The sequence below is a fragment of the Electrona antarctica genome (genome assembly GCF_951216825.1).
Source record: "Electrona antarctica genome assembly, chromosome: 1".
Taxonomy (NCBI): Eukaryota; Metazoa; Chordata; class Actinopteri; order Myctophiformes; family Myctophidae; genus Electrona; species Electrona antarctica.
In genome coordinates, this window is record NC_136806.1 from 16,621,708 (window position 1) to 16,640,165 (window position 18,458).

General features: G+C 43.7%; 1 protein-coding gene across 2 annotated transcripts in view; it reads right to left on the minus strand.

Moving 5' to 3' along the window:
* Positions 1-17,692, minus strand: part of LOC306931051 (sodium-dependent phosphate transport protein 2A-like) — a 39,251-nt gene extending 21,559 nt beyond the window's left edge. Inside the window, exons 1-10 of one of the 2 annotated variants that reach the window (XM_079512229.1) lie at positions 17,490-17,692; positions 16,626-16,802; positions 15,339-15,494; positions 12,859-13,002; positions 9,814-9,925; positions 8,421-8,616; positions 6,547-6,642; positions 2,725-2,845; positions 1,508-1,675; positions 983-1,099 (exon numbers count right to left, since the gene is read on the minus strand). In XM_079512229.1, coding sequence (XP_079368355.1) covers positions 983-1,099; positions 1,508-1,675; positions 2,725-2,845; positions 6,547-6,642; positions 8,421-8,616; positions 9,814-9,925; positions 12,859-13,002; positions 15,339-15,494; positions 16,626-16,802; positions 17,490-17,550 — 1,348 coding nt within the window. In that variant the 5' untranslated portion in view covers positions 17,551-17,692. Of the gene's footprint in view, positions 1-982; positions 1,100-1,507; positions 1,676-2,724; positions 2,846-6,546; positions 6,643-8,420; positions 8,617-9,813; positions 9,926-12,858; positions 13,003-15,338; positions 15,495-16,603; positions 16,803-17,489 lie in introns of those variants that run through there. The other variant, XM_079512230.1, reaches the window with a different exon arrangement.
* Between the last annotated feature and the right edge of the window lie 766 nt (positions 17,693-18,458).

The following is an 18,458-nucleotide window of genomic DNA, read 5'->3' on the forward strand; positions in this document are numbered from 1 at the left end:
ATAGAGCCCCGCTCTCCGCTGGCCGCTGCGTGGCCCGCGCTGCGTGGCATGGGACCGGACCTTAGTCTTTTTCAAAAATGATTAGTGGACCTTCAGCATTTCTAGTTGAGGACCCCTGGTATAAGCCTTTCTCAAAAATGATATTGATACATCATTGGAATGAACACAATCGTTTCACTGCTATAAGAGCTTTCTGATTGGGTTTCCATTGCTGAGATGCTGAGGTCATCTAATATAAGTAACCCCCCTGTGGGTTACATGAATTGCAAAGCAATATAGACGCCCAAAAGGACAGCAGTAAACAAGCTTATCACGCCTGCCTGAAGAATCATGCCTTGGATTACTGTAAGTCTAGCCTGCAGGCAACAGGTATGAAAAGCATTGTTTTTGTTTTGTTTTTGTTTATCCTGGAACGAATCTCAGCTAAGGTCTGTCCACAGCAGGAACACCATGTCCCTGCTGTGAGAAACCTTAGCAAGATACAGAACAGTCGGTCTTTTCTAGTTGGTGGACAAATGTGTAATACAACTAATTTCCTTAGTCCACAGTTGTATTGAAATGTGCTATCATATTTTGCAAGACAACAGATACTGTAGTATAGAGAGTTGGATTTTGTCATGATATAATTATTATTATTTGTATGTGTTTTTTAATATAATTGAGTGATTGAGTTATGAGTTTTATTTCAAGGACATAATATATATTTTTGAGTCCTATATACAGGTTTAATGTTTGTTTTTAGTTCAATGTTTGTTTTAAAAACGCCATTGACAATGAAGGGAAAATTTACGTCATATTGTCCATCATTTCGTCATATTGTCTCTTTATTGTTAATGGCATTTAATATTTGTGTTGGCACCGTTTGTTTTACATCACCATTACATCACCTAATCAACATGAGTTAGACTTTAATATATTAGCGCCCTTCACTTCACACGAGTGCTGTGATTTTTTATTACACGTGGGCCAAAGGGTCACTCACCTATCAGTGGGGTCAATGCTGAAGTGAAAACAGAGCTGCTCTGGACAATGAATGTCATCCCTGCTCCCATCAACATGGCCACATATCCAGCCAGCCAGCCAAATGGGTACGGTAAATCTATTGTGGCGGAGAGAGATCAGATATTAATATACCATTTTTTATTATTTGGTTTGCTACTCATTCTTCATTGCTGTCAGCTGTTGGTTATAGGATTACGTGTTAGGATTAACCAGTGGTAGAAAAAGTACTCACACAAAGGTATTGCTATCAAAATGTATACAAGTACCAAAAGTAGAAAGTATACTCATTATGCATTATGCACTCATTTCACATGTGTATGAAATGTAAAAAATTTATAAAATGTATAAAGTACGGGACCGGTACTTGAGTAAATGTACACTTACTTTACACCACTGGGATTAATCCTAACCTGAACCCTAACCCCAATATGTACCTTGATCTATCTCGCATGACTGACTCAAGCCATTTTCTTTAAAAAAAAAATAATAATCAAGGTTTTCCCACCTGTGTTAATGACCTTCTGGATGACCTTTGCCACTTGGCCTTTCAGAAGGGAGTTGAGCAACTTGACCAGGACGGCCAGACAGGTGCAGAGGACAACCAGGGAACATGCCAGAAGGATGAGCCCCACAGCCAGGTCTGACAGCTGGGCAGACGCAAACAGGTGCCTGCCTGACCACAGTAGACAACACTGGGGATGAATCATTCAGCGCACGCCATTTCACACTGGCAAAAAGATTGCAGATGAACAAGAAATGACTCAAGTCTTATATATCAGCTTGCATTCCATTCTCTTGCATATTGTAGCTTAGTGGGGCTTTCTATAGTCTCGTTTGCAGTCTCTAGTCATGGTGCGGTGGGGGAGAGGAGAGTGGGCTTACTGTCCCATTGGCCGTGGGGCTTACTGTCCCATTGGCCGTGGGGCTTACTGTCCCATTGGCCGTGGGGCTTACTGTCCCACTGGCCGTGAGGCTTAGTGTTAGCCTGGCTAATAAGCCAGACCGAATCAGCCGCTGGCAAAAAAGAATTGCCACACGACAGTGTGATTTATTTGAGTCTGGCTTATTAGCCAGGCTAGCTTAGTGTCCCAGCAGAAGCGTGAAATCAAGACCCGACCACCGAGAGGAAACACTGAAGCGAAATGGACATGGTGGCCGAAAGTAGGTACTGCAGCTCGAGCGGCATTGGGCCGATGATGTCTCTATGGGTGACTCACGGCCGCACGTGTGACTCGCGGTGCTCGTTCATGTTTATGGCCCAGCGGGTTCGTGAAAGCTCCATTGAATTGAATGCAATGCGATGACGTAGCCAAACACTTTTCCAATCGGTAAGAGGTGGTGAAAACGCCTCATGCGCTGGGTGAGCAACTCAATGCAAGTGGATGGGAGGGGAATTCCGGTGCCGTCTGGTGAAATCAGCCGTCAAGGGTTTCTGCCAGAAATATCCCATTGGCCGTAGCCTATAGGGCTAGTCTCCCATTGGCTTAGAGGCCAGCCAATCACGAAGATCTCGCCACTACATCGATACTAGACCACACGTGACTAGACTAGACAGTCTGATCATTGATCAGCTCTGCAAGCTGATAAAAATGACTGCAAATTGAGTAATACTTCTATCTAAAGCATAGTGTATAAAAGCATTTCATGTAATGCACAATATAATAGGCATGCATATGTTTCATATCAAAACAATGAGGTACTGAGTTGCACAAGTTAACTCACATCTCTGAACGCTGATCTCTGTAGTCAAGTTCTGTTTAATCGAGGTCATGTCATCAACCAGCCAACAGGGAGCGCCGCTGCTACAGTTGACTGGACCACTGGAGCTCACGTTCACTGTGGGCTGAAGAAACAGACCCATACAGGTAGGAACGTGTGAGGAAAGGCAGTCATGGTTTGGCATGATGAACCCAGGGGCCGTGCACAGAGAGACACGAGGTAGTGCTATAGAGCATGATGAACCCAGGGGCCGTGCACAGAGAGACACGAGGTAGTGCTATAGAGCATGCATGGGCAACATGATGAACCCAGGGGCCGTGCACAGAGAGACACGAGGTAGTGCTACAGAGCATGATGAACCCAGGGGCCGTGCACAGAGAGACACGAGGTAGTGCTATAGAGCATGATGAACCCAGGGGCCGTGCACAGAGAGACACGAGGTAGTGCTATAGAGCATGATGAACCCAGGGGCCGTGCACAGAGAGACACGAGGTAGTGCTATAGAGCATGATGAACCCAGGGGCCGTGCACAGAGAGACACGAGGTAGTGCTACAGAGCATGATGAACCCAGGGGCCGTGCACAGAGAGACACGAGGTAGTGCTATAGAGCAGGGGTAGTGCTACAGAGCATGATGAACCCAGGGGCCGTGCACAGAGAGACACGAGGTAGTGCTATAGAGCATGATGAACCCAGGGGCCGTGCACAGAGAGACACGAGGTAGTGCTATAGAGCATGATGAACCCAGGGGCTGTGCAGAGAGACACAAGGTAGTGCTATAGAGCATGATGAACCCAGGGGCCGTGCAGAGAGAGACAAGGTAGTGCTATAGAGCATGATGAACCCAGGGGCTGTGCAGAGAGACACAAGGTAGTGCTATAGAGCATGATGAACCCAGGGGCTGTGCAGAGAGACACAAGGTAGTGCTATAGAGCATGATGAACCCAGGGGCTGTGCAGAGAGACACAAGGTAGTGCTATAGAGCATGATGAACCCAGGGGCTGTGCAGAGAGACACAAGGTAGTGCTATAGAGCATGATGAACCCAGGGGCCGTGCACAGAGAGACACGAGGTAGTGCTATAGAGCAGGGGTAGGCAACCTTAGGCACGGGTGCCAACATTAGCACAGGAGAGTGTGATCAGTGGCACACTGGCATAAGTGTGAGAGACAGGGGTTTTCTTTTAAAATTAATTATTCAATAACATTTAGTCAGTTAAATGAAGTCCCATGCATATAATTCTATATTCATTCAAACTCTGACTGGGGACTGGGAGGGAGTCTGGGAGATAGTTGGGTTAAGTCTAATGATCATTATGTTGATGTGAAGAAAACATTTCCAAAGAATGAGAAATAAAGGTTGTTTTACACAATCAGTTGAAAATATTACATTTTCGATGTGGCGTCATTAAAGTTAGTGTTGATGTGGCACACTGACTGGCAAGAAATTGTAAACATGGCACTTCATGTCCAAAAGGTTGCCGATCCCTGCTATAGAGCATGCATGGGCAACTGCGACGTGTTTTGAGCTTGTAGATCGGCTATTTTTGCTACGACAGTAATATGCAATGTGGCCCCTCTGGAGTGAGTGTGGAACTATAGTGACCCTCTGGAGTGAGTGTGGAACTATAGTGACCCTCTGGAGTGAGTGTGGAACTATAGTGACCCTCTGGAGTGAGTGTGGAACTATAGTGACCCTCTGGAGTGAGTGTGGAACTATAGTGACCCTCTGGAGTGAGTGTGGAACTATAGTGACCCTCTGGAGTGAGTGTGGAACTATAGTGACCCTCTGGAGTGAGTGTGGAACTATAGTGACCCTCTGGAGTGAGTGTGGAACTATAGTGACCCTCTGGAGTGAGTGTGGAACTATAGTGACCCTCTGGAGTGAGTGTGGAACTATAGTGACCCTCTGGAGTGAGTGTGGAACTATAGTGACTCTCTGGAGTGAGTGTGGAACTATAGTGACCCTCTGGAGTGAGTGTGGAACTATAGTGACCCTCTGGAGTGAGTGTGGAACTATAGTGACCCTCTGGGGTGAGTGTGGAACTATAGTGACTCTCTGGAGTGAGTGTGGAACTATAGTGACCCTCTGGAGTGAGTGTGGAACTATAGTGACCCTCTGGAGTGAGTGTGGAACTATAGTGACCCTCTGGAGTGAGTGTGGAACTATAGTGACCCTCTGGAGTGAGTGTGGAACTATAGTGACCCTCTGGAGTGAGTGTGGAACTATAGTGACTCTCTGGAGTGAGTGTGGAACTATAGTGACCCTCTGGAGTGAGTGTGGAACTATAGTGACTCTCTGGAGTGAGTGTGGAACTATAGTGACCCTCTGGAGTGAGTGTGGAACTATAGTGACCCTCTGGAGTGAGTGTGGAACTATAGTGACTCTCTGGAGTGAGTGTGGAACTATAGTGACCCTCTGGAGTGAGTGTGGAACTATAGTGACCCTCTGGAGTGAGTGTGGAACTATAGTGACCCTCTCCATCGTCAAAGTTTCCCACCCCTGTGCTAGATCACCTGCCCTTTTGCCCTCTGGACTTTGAGAGTTAGTTTTTTGTACAGTTTGTTCATTTTATTTTTGTTTTGTACAGTGTAAAACAGTATGCGGCACATTGGTGACATCGACCAATTCTGCATTAGAAGCGTCTAATATATTATTTATACCCAAAAATCTATAAATCTCACACACTTTAACTATTAAGGCAGCCAGATGTTCCATGCGCCGCACAAGGTGGCCTTTTTTCACTTGATCACCTGCCCCTCAAAATGTCTACTAGACTAGACAAAAATGAAGAAAAACTAGACTGCTTCCACACAATAAAACAGTGGTTTTCAACCAGTGGTCCGGGGACCACCAGTGGTCCTTGAGGGGGTTCCATGTGGTCTTAATGATGGGAGAGTTGGTAACCAAATGAACCCTTGTAGATCTTTAACTTTGAGAGCAATAATAGAGAATGTAAAATATTTTTGTAACCTTTGCCTGTTATCTCTCCTATATGGTACCACATCAATACAGCACAGAATTGTGGATAAAATCTTATATAACGACTCGAGAACAGGCTAAATCTGATCAAACGGTGGTCCCACTGGTCCGTGGCTCAAATGCTGAATTAATAATGGGCAAAGAAAAGGGTTGAAAACCACTAACAATAAAAGAAAACCCATGTGTATACAGAGGATATTAAACAGCGTTCATGATGTGACCCGTGGTAAATAAATGTTTAATACCATGGCGATGTCAGCCTGACACCAGCGTGATGTGACACATGGTAAATAAATGTTTAATACCATGGCGATGTCAGCCTGACACCAGCGTGATGTGACACATGGTAAATAAATGTTTAATACCATGGCGATGTCAGCCTGACACCAGCGTGATGTGACTCATGGTAAAGAAATGTTTAATACCATGGCGATGTCAGCCTGACACCAGCGTGATGTGACACATGGTAAATAAATGTTTAATACCATGGCGATGTCAGCCTGACACCAGCGTGATGTGACCCGTGGTAAATAAATGTTTAATACCATGGCGATGTCAGCCTGACACCAGCGTGATGTGACTCATGGTAAATAAATGTTGAATACCATGGCGATGTCAGCCTGACACCAGCGTGATGTGACCCGTGGTAAATAAATGTTTAATACCATGGCGATGTCAGCCTGACACCAGCATGATGTGACTTATGGTAAATAAATGTTTAATACCATGGCGATGTCAGCCTGACACCAGCGTGATGTGACTCATGGTAAAGAAATGTTTAATACCATGGCGATGTCAGCCTGACACCAGCGTGATGTGACCCGTGGTAAATAAATGTTGAATACCATGGCGATGTCAGCCTGACACCAGCGTTTCACCAGGCTCCTGTTCCTCATGCTTTCATCTCCCATGGCGAGACCCAGGATCACATCCTTGTCCAACTGTGGGGGAAATTAAGAGCAAAATAAGGTCTAAACTTCTCCATGTTTTGTGTATTCGATCTGCTTCGAATACATGATAGATAGATACTTTTTGTGTCCTTTTGGAAATTTGTTTTGTGCACAGCAGTCATCAGGATATACATAAAACATATGGAAACAAACAGATCACAGTACATAGACAATAAAGAAACAATGCCAACAGAAGGCCACCAGTCATAGTTCCAAGAGGCATCACATCACACTTTATGCACGGAACTGAGACGGGGCCTGCTTGTTCATAAGTCCTATACTTATGGGAACAAACGATCTTGAGGCCCTAGCCTGCAGGGAAGGTACCATGTACCGTCGCCCCGGTTGGTAAGAGATGGTATTGGCTGTGTAACGGGTGTGTATTGTCCCTAGTAACAGCTTTCCCCTTCCTGAGTACCCGGGTCTCATACATTGAGGTCATACTCTCAAATCGTACCCCAGCTATTTTGCTGGACACGTTGATGATTTTATGGAGTTTGTTCTTATTAACCAATGATAATGAGCCATACCATGAAACAAAACAAAATGTCAATGCACTCTCCACAGAGGATCGATGAAAAAGTGCCATAACATTTTCTTTCCACGTTATACTGTCCCAGCCTGTGCATAAAATGCAGCCTCTTATAGCAGCTTAATTGGTCACCAGTGGACAATTGGGCTTATATGTCAGTGCTGTGAACTAACTAAGTAGTACATTTACTCAAGTACTGTACAATTTTGAGGTATGCTTACTTCACTGGAGTATTTCCACATTTCTGTACTTTTACTTCTACTCCACTACATCTCAGAGGCAAATATTGTACTTTTACTCCACTATAATTATTTGAAAACTTTAGTTTAATACCAGTTACTTTGTAGATTTAGATTATAATTGCAAAAGACACTAACCACTTCAACCCTATATATTTCAGTAATTTGAAAATATCAGATCTACAAGCTCACAGTGTGTCGCAGTTTGAGCTTGTAGACCTGCTATTTTCAGAAGTTTGTTATACATTTTATAGATTTGAAAACAACAATGAGTAGTAGTAGTACTTTTACTTTTGGTACTTAAAGCATATTTTCATGCTTTAAGCAAAACATGAAAGTACATTTTCCACCACTGAGCTTATGAGTAATCATTGTCACCTTTTAATTTATAATGCCCTGGTTGGAAAACTACCACCATTATTTCTCATCCATGCTACATCAGAAACCTAGTCACATTTTAACTCACTCCAGTGATTGGCTAGGCCTTCTGGCTCCTTTTGCCAACTCTGAGCTGGGAAATGCTGCTTTCAGCATTGGTGCACCCAATTATTGGCATCTTTTACAACAAGAACTTAAACTGAACACCCTAGCATCAATATTGGCCATTTTAGGAACATACTTAATAATCGTGCATTACCTGTATGTACGTAACTGTTTTTAATGTTTTTTTGTGGCTTTCGCCTTTATTTTATATTTTTTATGGAGGGACAGACAGTAGGCTGACAGGAAATGGGGAAATGGGGAGAGAGATGGGGGAAGACATGCAGTAAGGGCCACTGGATTGCCAGCCAAGGTGCCTGGACCACTGAGCCATGGCCGAGGCCATACGTAACTGTTTTAACTGATTGCTGTCAACATGTAACAGTTTTTAGGTCTTTGTTGTTAACTTTTTGTGTTTCTTTGTTCTTGTGTTGTTGTATCATTGTTGTTTGTGTAATCTCGGCATCATTGTAAATGATTTCTCTGAGAATTTAAATGAACGCCGCCTGGTTCCTTACCTGTATGATGAGCTTGGTGACGGGTTCGGTAATGACCTTGAGCATCTCAGGAGCATCCGGCCCACTCTGCAGGCTGAAGCAGGTGACCATGAGGTGGGCCAGCCGGGAGATCATGCCGCTCGCCACTTCCAGGGGAAGCAGAACCAGCACCGACAGCCAGTTGAAGCAGTCATGGATCGTGGCCCCAGCGAATGCACTATACATGGATTTAATCATTTCATTTCCAATGTTATGCTTCACAGTATTGTGTGTGTGTGTGTATATAAAATTATTGGAGCATTTACACTGCGTACAATCAATACGTAATTAGAGAAAACATGTGTATTTCAACACAACAGGCCACAGATGAGGTAATGAACCATGTTTTCAATTATGAGTTTTATGTCAAGTTCTGCAGGGGTGATTGGCATGTTGGCTTGTGGTGGACTTTTTTGTTAAAGTTAAAATGTATTACACCATTAGACAGGCTTTAGATAGCTTTAGATAGCTATAAAGCACAGCTCAAGACCTATTTCTTCACTCTAGTTTTTAGTTGATTTTTAATTCTGTGTTGTTATTCATGTCCTCACTGTTTTGTGTGATTCACCGCCTTTTTGCTATTATTTTAATGTTGATTTATGCGTCATGCTTTTTTGCTCTGCAAAGCACTTTGAGCTGCATTTCATGTCACGTAATGTTTCTACACAAATAAAGTGTATTAATATTATTTGGCTACTACTGTATGTGGGCCTATAATGCATTGCCACTGTAGCACCTTATATGTACCGTATATGTATATACGGAACATAACCTCAAATTGCACCTTCTAAATTATGTTGTAATACGGTATATATATATATATATATATATATATACTGTGAAGCTGTTCACATAAAGTTTACCTAACTTTTGCTACTACAGGGAAAACATGCACATGCTGTACATATGTTACTATTTTATTTTTACTCTTTGAATGCTCTTTGTTTGCTGTGCTTGCTGTGTTTTGTTGTTTGAATGTTATGCTATCTATATGCTGCTGTAAGGACAAAAATAAGTTTTACTCTTATGTACATGTACACAAGATGTAACAATAAAGTACAACCTTGAACCTTGTGTCTAACCTCACGTATACTTCTTGCTTATTATGCTATGTCTACAGTATCTTTGTTTGTTTTTTCTCCTTGCACGCCCCCCGCCCCTTCTTTCTTCCCTATAGCAAACAACCCAAAAGACGGAGCTTGCACGAAAACAAATTTCACCAGCATGATTCACAGCTGTAAAACCTAACGTGATTCTGACATGCTCTGCTATCGCTATCGGGATGGTTAAATCAGGCTTTATAGGCTTCAAGTCACATACAGAGGCAATGAATAGCGGCATGTCATGGATTGTATATCTTACCACCCGAACACACCGTTTAAAGTCATCCCTCTCGGCTGCTTGCATCATGGCCACCATGGTGTTTGTGACTGACGTTCCAATGTTGGAGCCCATGATGATAGGAACGGCTGATCGTACCCCCAGTACTGTGAAACAGAGACATGCTGTTATGCATATGTGGCACGCAGCCATAATTCATGGAGTATCTCTCACCTGCAGGCATTACAACGAGAATACATTTACATAAGTGTAAAGGACACCACATTGGTGGGGGTGTGTGTGTGTGTGTGTGTGTGTGTGTGTGAGGAAGGAAGGTTGCCATTGTGAGTATCCCCCTGACACACGCACACGCACGGATGTGGGAGCATGCGCACACACAGTGCACATGGGTTAGTTACATGGGGTGATAATATGCAAGTTGATGATTAAATATGATATGACCCTTCACCTTTCAGATGGCATCCAAACTTTTATAGGCGATGAGAGCCGATTTCAATTTGCAAGACAATTAACTCCAGAGGGAGGTTTAATGTTTAGGGCATCCATGCATGTCATATGCGCACGTGCACGCGCACGCAAGCACACACACACACACACACGCACACACGCACACACTTTTTTTTTTAGTACACACACACTTTTAGTATGGTGAATGCAATGCAGTGGCTTAGGAGGACTAGAGAGCAGGGGTATTCAAGTAGATCAGGCCGGGGGCCACAACTGTAGAATGATTGTGTGTGGGGGGGCCGCACAGCGTTCACGCACATGGACATTTTGTGGGTTCTCAAAATGCTTTTTTTTTTTACAATCATGATTCATGTATACAGTATATAATACATGTCTGCAAAGTTATGAGCAGGATAATATGTCTATACAGGTATACCGGTATGCTACCTTAGAATAGATGTAGACCTATTTGACAGTGCATAAACATAATTGCCTTGACATTAACGACTGTCTCATTTCTCTCCAAAAGCCCTTGAATATGAAGTGGTATTCTCTCACTTCATATTGCACTTCATATCGCACACACCATACCTGTAACCTTCATTCTTGTGGCCCTTGGAAGTTCTTTTTTTTTTTAAGAAAAAAAAATATATATATTTTTTTCCAAGGGCCACAAGGCCGCCAGTTGAATACCCCTGGTCTAGAGTGTTAACCGGTTCCCAGCTCTGGTTGCGTGTGTCTAAAAGTGTCCTTGAGCAAGACACAACTCTAAATGGAGCACATCACCCATTTTCAACCTTACGTATCATCGCATAATTGGTCCTACTACTTTATACTTTAATAAAATATGGCATATGTCTCATTGGTGCAAGGGCAAGAAGGGCAATTCAGAAACCTTTCAAAACACAACTGCGACCTTTTTCATCCTGCATGGAAAGGTAGCATCCTCAAATAGAAGCCAACGTTCTTGCATTCGTTTATAAAAAAATTATCTTGTTTCAAATGACCAAACCTTCCTACCAGCTACCGCTGATGTCACTGTAGTCATGGTTTCTGAACTGTCCACAGCCCTCCTCTGAGACACGGACCAAGTAAACAGAAATGTTACTGTAACTGGTCCTTATAACTACAATTTACAGACGCTCTTAATCCAGAGTAAGGCCTCACTCAGACCTTTACTGCATTGCTGTATGCTTGTTGGATGAATGTTGTGTAGTGTCATGGCCGCCCCAATGCATTTCCAATGGGAGTCACATGGTTTGACACAACATTTGTGTTGTATGAGGGGGAGGGGCACAGTCGAAACACAGCCGAAAGCCATACAACAGCTTGTATGGTAACAGCTTTGTGGACTACAAAACCATGTGACTTCCATTGGAAATGCATTGGGACGGCCATGACACTACACAACATTCATCCAACAAGCATACAGCAATGCAGTAAAGGTCTGAGTGAGGCCTAAGCAAGAACAACACATGGTAACACATCAAATTACCAGGTGTGTACTGTACCACTGTTCCCGAAGAGCAGTGTAATGTGTGAATGAACTTTATGTACACACAGTACATGTACTGTTCTGGAGTATTTCCAATACTTTATTTCTACTCCACTACATCTCGGATACAAATATTGTACTTTTAATTATTTGAAAACTTCTAGTTACTTTGTAGATTTTGATTATTATTATTACTATTATTACAAAACATACATAATTAGCATACTGTATTGAGTACTTTCTACTTTTGGTTCTTTAAGTACATTTTTGACCAATACTTTTGTACTTTTATCAAGTAAATATGAGAGGTATGGACTTTTACTTCTAACAGAGCATTTATAAATTGCGTCATTGATACTTTTATACCACCACTGACTGACTACATGTTACACAACGTACTAATGTGTAATGGTGTTCCACCGTTGCGGGCGGCATGTGCGAATGGGTGAATGAAAGTACATTCTTCAGTGCATTTGAGTGTTTGGAAACACTAGTAGAAGAAGCACTATATATAAATGCTATCCATTTTCCATTCACAGGGTTTCAGAGCAGTCTCACTATACGGATAAACAAGCTCTTTAAAGGCAGCAGCATACAGGTGACCTCCATCCATTAGCAGCCAATGTTGTTGTCGACGCGTTGACTTGACTGCATACATACAGCACTTAAATGTGCTCTATAAAGTAAAGTTATATTTGATATGATTCATCATCTCCATAAAGAGCCCTAATAGACCAACCGAGGTGAACAGATGACATATATTCACTCTACAGCACGCAGGCATGCACGCGTGCGCACGCACGCACCTCCCAGCCCACTCACGTTTAGACTGATGCCACCAGACTGACGATGATGGAGGTTGAGGTTGAGTATATAATTTAAGAAAATTAAATAAAAGCTTAATATAAAATAAAGCTTGATTTGATTTATCATCTCCAGAAAGAGCCCTATAGACCAACCGAGACGAACAGATGGCATATATTCACTCTGTGCGCGCACACGCACACGCACACACACACACACACACACACACACACACACACACACACACACACACACACACACACACACACACACACACACACACACACACACACACACACACACACACACACACGTCTCTCTCAGCCCACTCACGTCCAGACGCCACCAGGCTGACGATGATGGAGGAGGAGGTGGAGGAGCTCTGGACCAGCACAGTGACCAGTATGCCCACCACCAGGCCTCCCACGGGGTTGGACAGCACCGCGTTCTCCTGGAGGATGTCCCCCGCTACTTTACCTAGAGTGGTCAGGAGGATGGGTTAGGGTTAGGGTTCTCCTGGAGGATGTCCCCCACTACTTTACCTAGAGCGGTCAGGAGGATGGGCACATGCACACACGGTTATCAATCTCAGAGGTACAGTACACCTGATCACGCGCCACCTTAACATTAACCCCGGGAACCCCTTTTGGTGTTTTAACCATTATTTAAAACTTTATATATTGAAAAATAGCAGAGGCACCGAGTGCTGCGATACAAGCTTGTAGATCTGCTATTTTTTTTAAATGTGACACAAATCTTTGAATATATTCTGTCACAATGAACGTTTTAACTCATACCTTTGCTTCTGGGGGGGGCGGGGGTTGGGGGGGGTCCCTGAAACTACATATTTTCAGATGGGGGTCTGCGGCCAAATTCAGATAAATCTGGGGGTCCTTGACATGGAAAAGGTTGAGCACGACTGACATAGAAACATAGGTTTTTCAGAAAACTGTCAGGATTTAGAAGCCTTTTTTTAATCAGCCTCAGGTCTAAATGGGATAAAATGGTAATATCGTTTTCACAACTTTTATTTAAGAGGATTAGATATGTAAGATTATAATAGATGTAGACCAATTTGACAGTGCTCTGCAGTGCTCTATTCAGTAGCGAAACTACCTGGCAGTGGGCCCCGGTGCAAATATTTTTTGTGGGCCCCCTAAAATATAATAATAATACTAATAATGTGCTGGGGGGGGGGGGGGGGGGGGGGGGGGGTGCGATGCGATGCGATGTAAAATGATGCGTAGCGCTTCATTGTACCAAATGCGTCTTTGAACTGTACCTAAGCGATCTGATAGTAAAATATTCAATCAATTTGCATGTTTCACTTTCAATCATTCTGTATCTGTGTATCTGTAGGACTGCAAGGCTGCAGCCTACAGGCTATCAGAAATGACTTTGGACAGATGGAAAAAACTTTAGTTAAACTTGCAGAGTGACATTACTTTACCTGGGTTACATCTTCTGATAGTGCTGACATGACATAATAATCCCATCTAGTGTTTCATTAGCGTGACGGAACGTGACAGAATAGGCTACAGCTGAGCTATGTTGTGCTGCTGACAGGCAGCGCATGAACACAAACACACACGTTGAAACAAGGTGGTAAAAATACCAAGAAGGAGTGGACAGTGATGTCACTGTTATGCAACACGGAAGTAGTATGGACTTGAAGCTGTTTATAAACAAGCAATCAGTGACATCACTGACGAATCCTTGGTGTTACTCTTCCTGCGACCGATAGCCCCTGAAACCAGGCTTTCACCGTCGTCCTGACTCTTTTTCTTCCCCTTCATGGGCCCCTTGGGGGCGCTGGGCCCCGGTGCATCGCACCGGTTGCACCGTCGACATTTACGCTACTGGCTCTATTGAAAGAGACTGCATGGAGTCTGTTTCATTTCTCTCCAAAAGCCCTTGAATATGATGGAATATGATCAAGTATTACTGTGATTATGGGGGGCACGGTGGCACAGTCGGTAGTCGCCTCACAGCTAGAAGGTCCTGCATGGGTTTGATTCCTGCTGTGGGCGCTGGGGGCGTGTTCTCTCCTCCGCATCATCAGTGCCCATACCTGAGGCGGGGTTGGCGAAAGGGCCTTTCTCTGTGGAGTTTGCATGCATGTTCTCCCCGTGTCCCCTAGGGTAGATATACCCTCACAAAAAACATGCAGTAATCCTGGTCTCTAAACTACCTCCTCATGGCCAGCCTGATGGAGGGGAAAGGAACTGGTCAGAATAACGTGTTCCATCCACGCGCTACGTCCGGCCGGGGTCAACTCTCTCCTGTCAGGTGAAAAGACGCAGCTTGGACTCCTCATGCATAGAAGGACGCATGAGGTCAGTCAGTCAGCCCCCCCCCCCCCCCCCCCCCCCCCAGGTTGGCAGAGGAAGAGTAGCGCCCAGGATTACATTAGATAATTGACACTGGGTGAAAAAAGGATTACTGTGATTATGGTAAGCTCACATTTCATATCGCACACACCACACTAGCCCCCAGTCGGCGCCGGTCGAATATCCACCATCTACTGTACAGGTCGTATCAGGACAATGTGAACAACTCTAATAGTTAGTCAGTGATTCATTCATTAGCCCAGAGTTCTCAACCTTTTCTGGGTCAGAGTCCACTGGACCAGAGTCAGCCTTTCGGGTGCAACTGAACAAACACACTTTAGGTTCCTAATTATCTGTATCACAATGAAGGTTTTAAAGAGAGATGTGATATTATGAATAGAATATTTGGGGTACCACTTGCAATAACACTCACTATAGTTAGTCAGTGACTCATTCGTGGACTGAAGGGTCCACTTGTCTTACCTCCTGCCAACTGGAAGGCAGAGCTCAGCGTATCCAGGGAACAGACGAAGAGGAAGAGGAGGAGGAGGAGCAGAGGGGCCTTGGAGATATTGATGCAGGAGTCCTTGATGCTTTGATGATGTGGATTGAAGCCAGTGGATGTCTCGGCAGAGTTGTCTGCTCAAAGCAAAGGGTCAGATAATGTTTGAAAAGTGAAAAGTGATAGTCGTGTGTGTGTGTGTGTGTGTGTGTGTGTGTGTGTGTGTGTGTGTGTGTGTGTGTGTGTGTGTGTGTGTGTGTGTGTGTGTGTGTGTGTGTGTGTGTGTGTGTGTGGTAACTGTAGCTCCAACGGTTTCTGAGGGAAAAATACTTGATGTGAGTTTTTGCATTTTCCTATGTAAGTCAATGGGAAATTTGAATGCACTACAAAATTATTTATTAATCAATAATCTGTTAATTTGAAAAAAGGGCTTCGTTAAGACCTCTGTAATATTCAAGGTTCAAGGTCAAGGTTTCTTTATTTTGTCTCCCGAGGGAGACATTTGTCTTGGACCCCAAGGACCCGCCCTGCAGCATACAGATAGATACAATATAATACAATACAATACACAATACAAGACAACAAAGGCACACAGTGACCCGTACAACATTAAAATACCACACACCACCATACCTAGTGCAAAAGAGCAAAAGAGGGGAAGAACATCACCTCAAAACCTTCGACCCCTACCCTGTCTGCCCTCTGGCCTGATACTACCCTGATACTCAGGGTATAGTACATGGGATGATGGGAGGGGTCAGACACCATTTTCTTAACCTGTGTGTGGTCAACGCCCCGCGTCCGAAACGGTCGAGAAATTACAGTTACCATGTGGGGGTCCCCAGGGGGTCCCTCTACTGTACTCTACTGTCACTGTACTGTACTGTCACACCAGAAATCACGTAATGGCTGCTAAAAACTCAGCTTCCCATCATGCACCTGTGCACAGTGTGAAGCTCAACAGCGCCACTTTGTTACCTGTTGGTAGTTGGTACCCTATGGTACCCCATATGGACGGACATACTGTAGCTGGGCATTGGAGTGGTTGCACCACTCAAAAAGAAATTGTCAAAAAAAATAGCTAATCTACAAGCTTACAATTCCTCACAATGCAACGACTTGAGCTCGTACATGAACTATTTTCGTCACTTTTGCACAACGAAACTGTCATGACAAATTACTAAATAGGGCATTAATTTTATGAATGAAATATGGAGATAATATTATGTACAAGGTTTCTACCCACCCGGTACAATGTTCCCTTGTACCTGTCTCTTTGAGGGAGACGTCTGCATCCGCAGGTGGAGTTTTTTGGGAGATGTGGTGGGAGGTGTTGTTGTTGTTGTCACCCTCACAGCTGCCAATTAGGTCTAGGGTGGAGCCAAGCCCCGACTCCCTGTCTTCCTCCATCAGTAGCTTGGGTTTGGAGGACGACAACACGACCCCTGACAACAAAACACAACACAACAACCATGAGGCTGGCAGACATTTTTGTCAAAATTAAATTTTTGCCATGCATGGACATATAAAATGAGCGGACAATAATATTACCAAAAACACATAAAGCGCTAGCCCTGAATAACCATAACAGGTCTAATAATGATGGTCTAACTCTGCATGGTCTAACTCTGAGAGTGTACAAATGGAACCAAATGGGCCCAAATGGGCCCGCAAGTATCGTGGGCTCCTAATGTGCAGTGCCATACATGTACATATAGGGCAGTATTATGTGTGTCTTAAGTACCAGGTCTTATGACTTAACTTAAGACCTGGAGGTGTGGTCAATACCATTTGACCACGCCTCCAAACAGCATTGACCACGCCTCCAGGTCTTAAGTTAAGTCATAAGACCTGGTACTTAAGACACGCATAATACTGCCCTCAGTGTCATAGTAAATCAGTGTCAGTCATACTCGGAAGAACCTGACTTTGAGTAATTGGGTCTTATGATCAAATCATCAAAATAAGAACATTATAATCATGGTGTGTAAAACTGAAAATCTAAGCCTATACAGACAAGGCCAAGGTAGTCTTTGCCACGGGCGGACGGCTGGATGGACACAACATAACACATCTTTGTGTTACACGTTGCGTGTTGTGTGAACGACGGCAGTGGAGTGTAAAATCCTTACCACTGTAGTCCACGACCAGGCTCCTCCTGGAGGACACTATTGTGATTGATCGAGACGACATAGTGGGTCTCGACTCGACTGTGGCTGAGAAAAATTATGAAAACCACGCAGAGAGAGAGGGGGGGGGAGAAATGCATGTAAAGATAAATGAATCCATTAACCACCTACAGTTTAAAGGAAACAGACACAGAGGGCAAAATGCCTTGTTTGTAGACAGCCATTTCACCAGGTGCTGAGAGCAACAAATGAGCAATTACCAGGGGAACAAAGTCAGCCTGCATTTGTAATTAATTGGCAGCTGTCCTTGATGCAATAATGTCACCGCTTCAGCACAGATGCCAGGAGGCTGTTAATGTGCTTTAACAAATTAACATCTCGCCAGAATCAATAAGACAACAGTCATATAGACTAGAGGGTATTGTTTGTGAGTGGCAAATCGAGTGGCAAATCGAGTGGCAAAGTGAGTTTAAAGGTTTCATGACATTAATTTTCATTAATTTTAATTTTTCGTTTTTCTTTTAGGTTGTATGACCTCAATTACACCCAAACAACCTGAACTTTGAACATTCAGTGGATTTTCTGTGGTCTGGAGTTTTCTCTGGGGTTTGGAACATATATTGACATATAATGGGATTTGCATGCTGTGACATCACAAACAGCAGGAAAATCAGAGCACACAGAACATCTACTGAATGTTAAACGTTGTTTGGGTGCAATGGAGCTCAGAAAACCTTAAAAACAAAATAATAACAAAAACTTTGTTTTTATGTCACAACCCCTTTAACGTTGTTTAACGTCTTTCAATGCAATCAGATAGGACTTTTCGGTTTGGATGCATGGGCTGTCAAGGCCAGAAATTAGGGGTTTTTTTTGTCAGTAGCTGTTCCCGCATAACCTCCGGCTATGTTGTTGTATGTTGATGATGTCACTCGCAAGTCTCGCATACCCTCTATACATTTTTGACTGTCT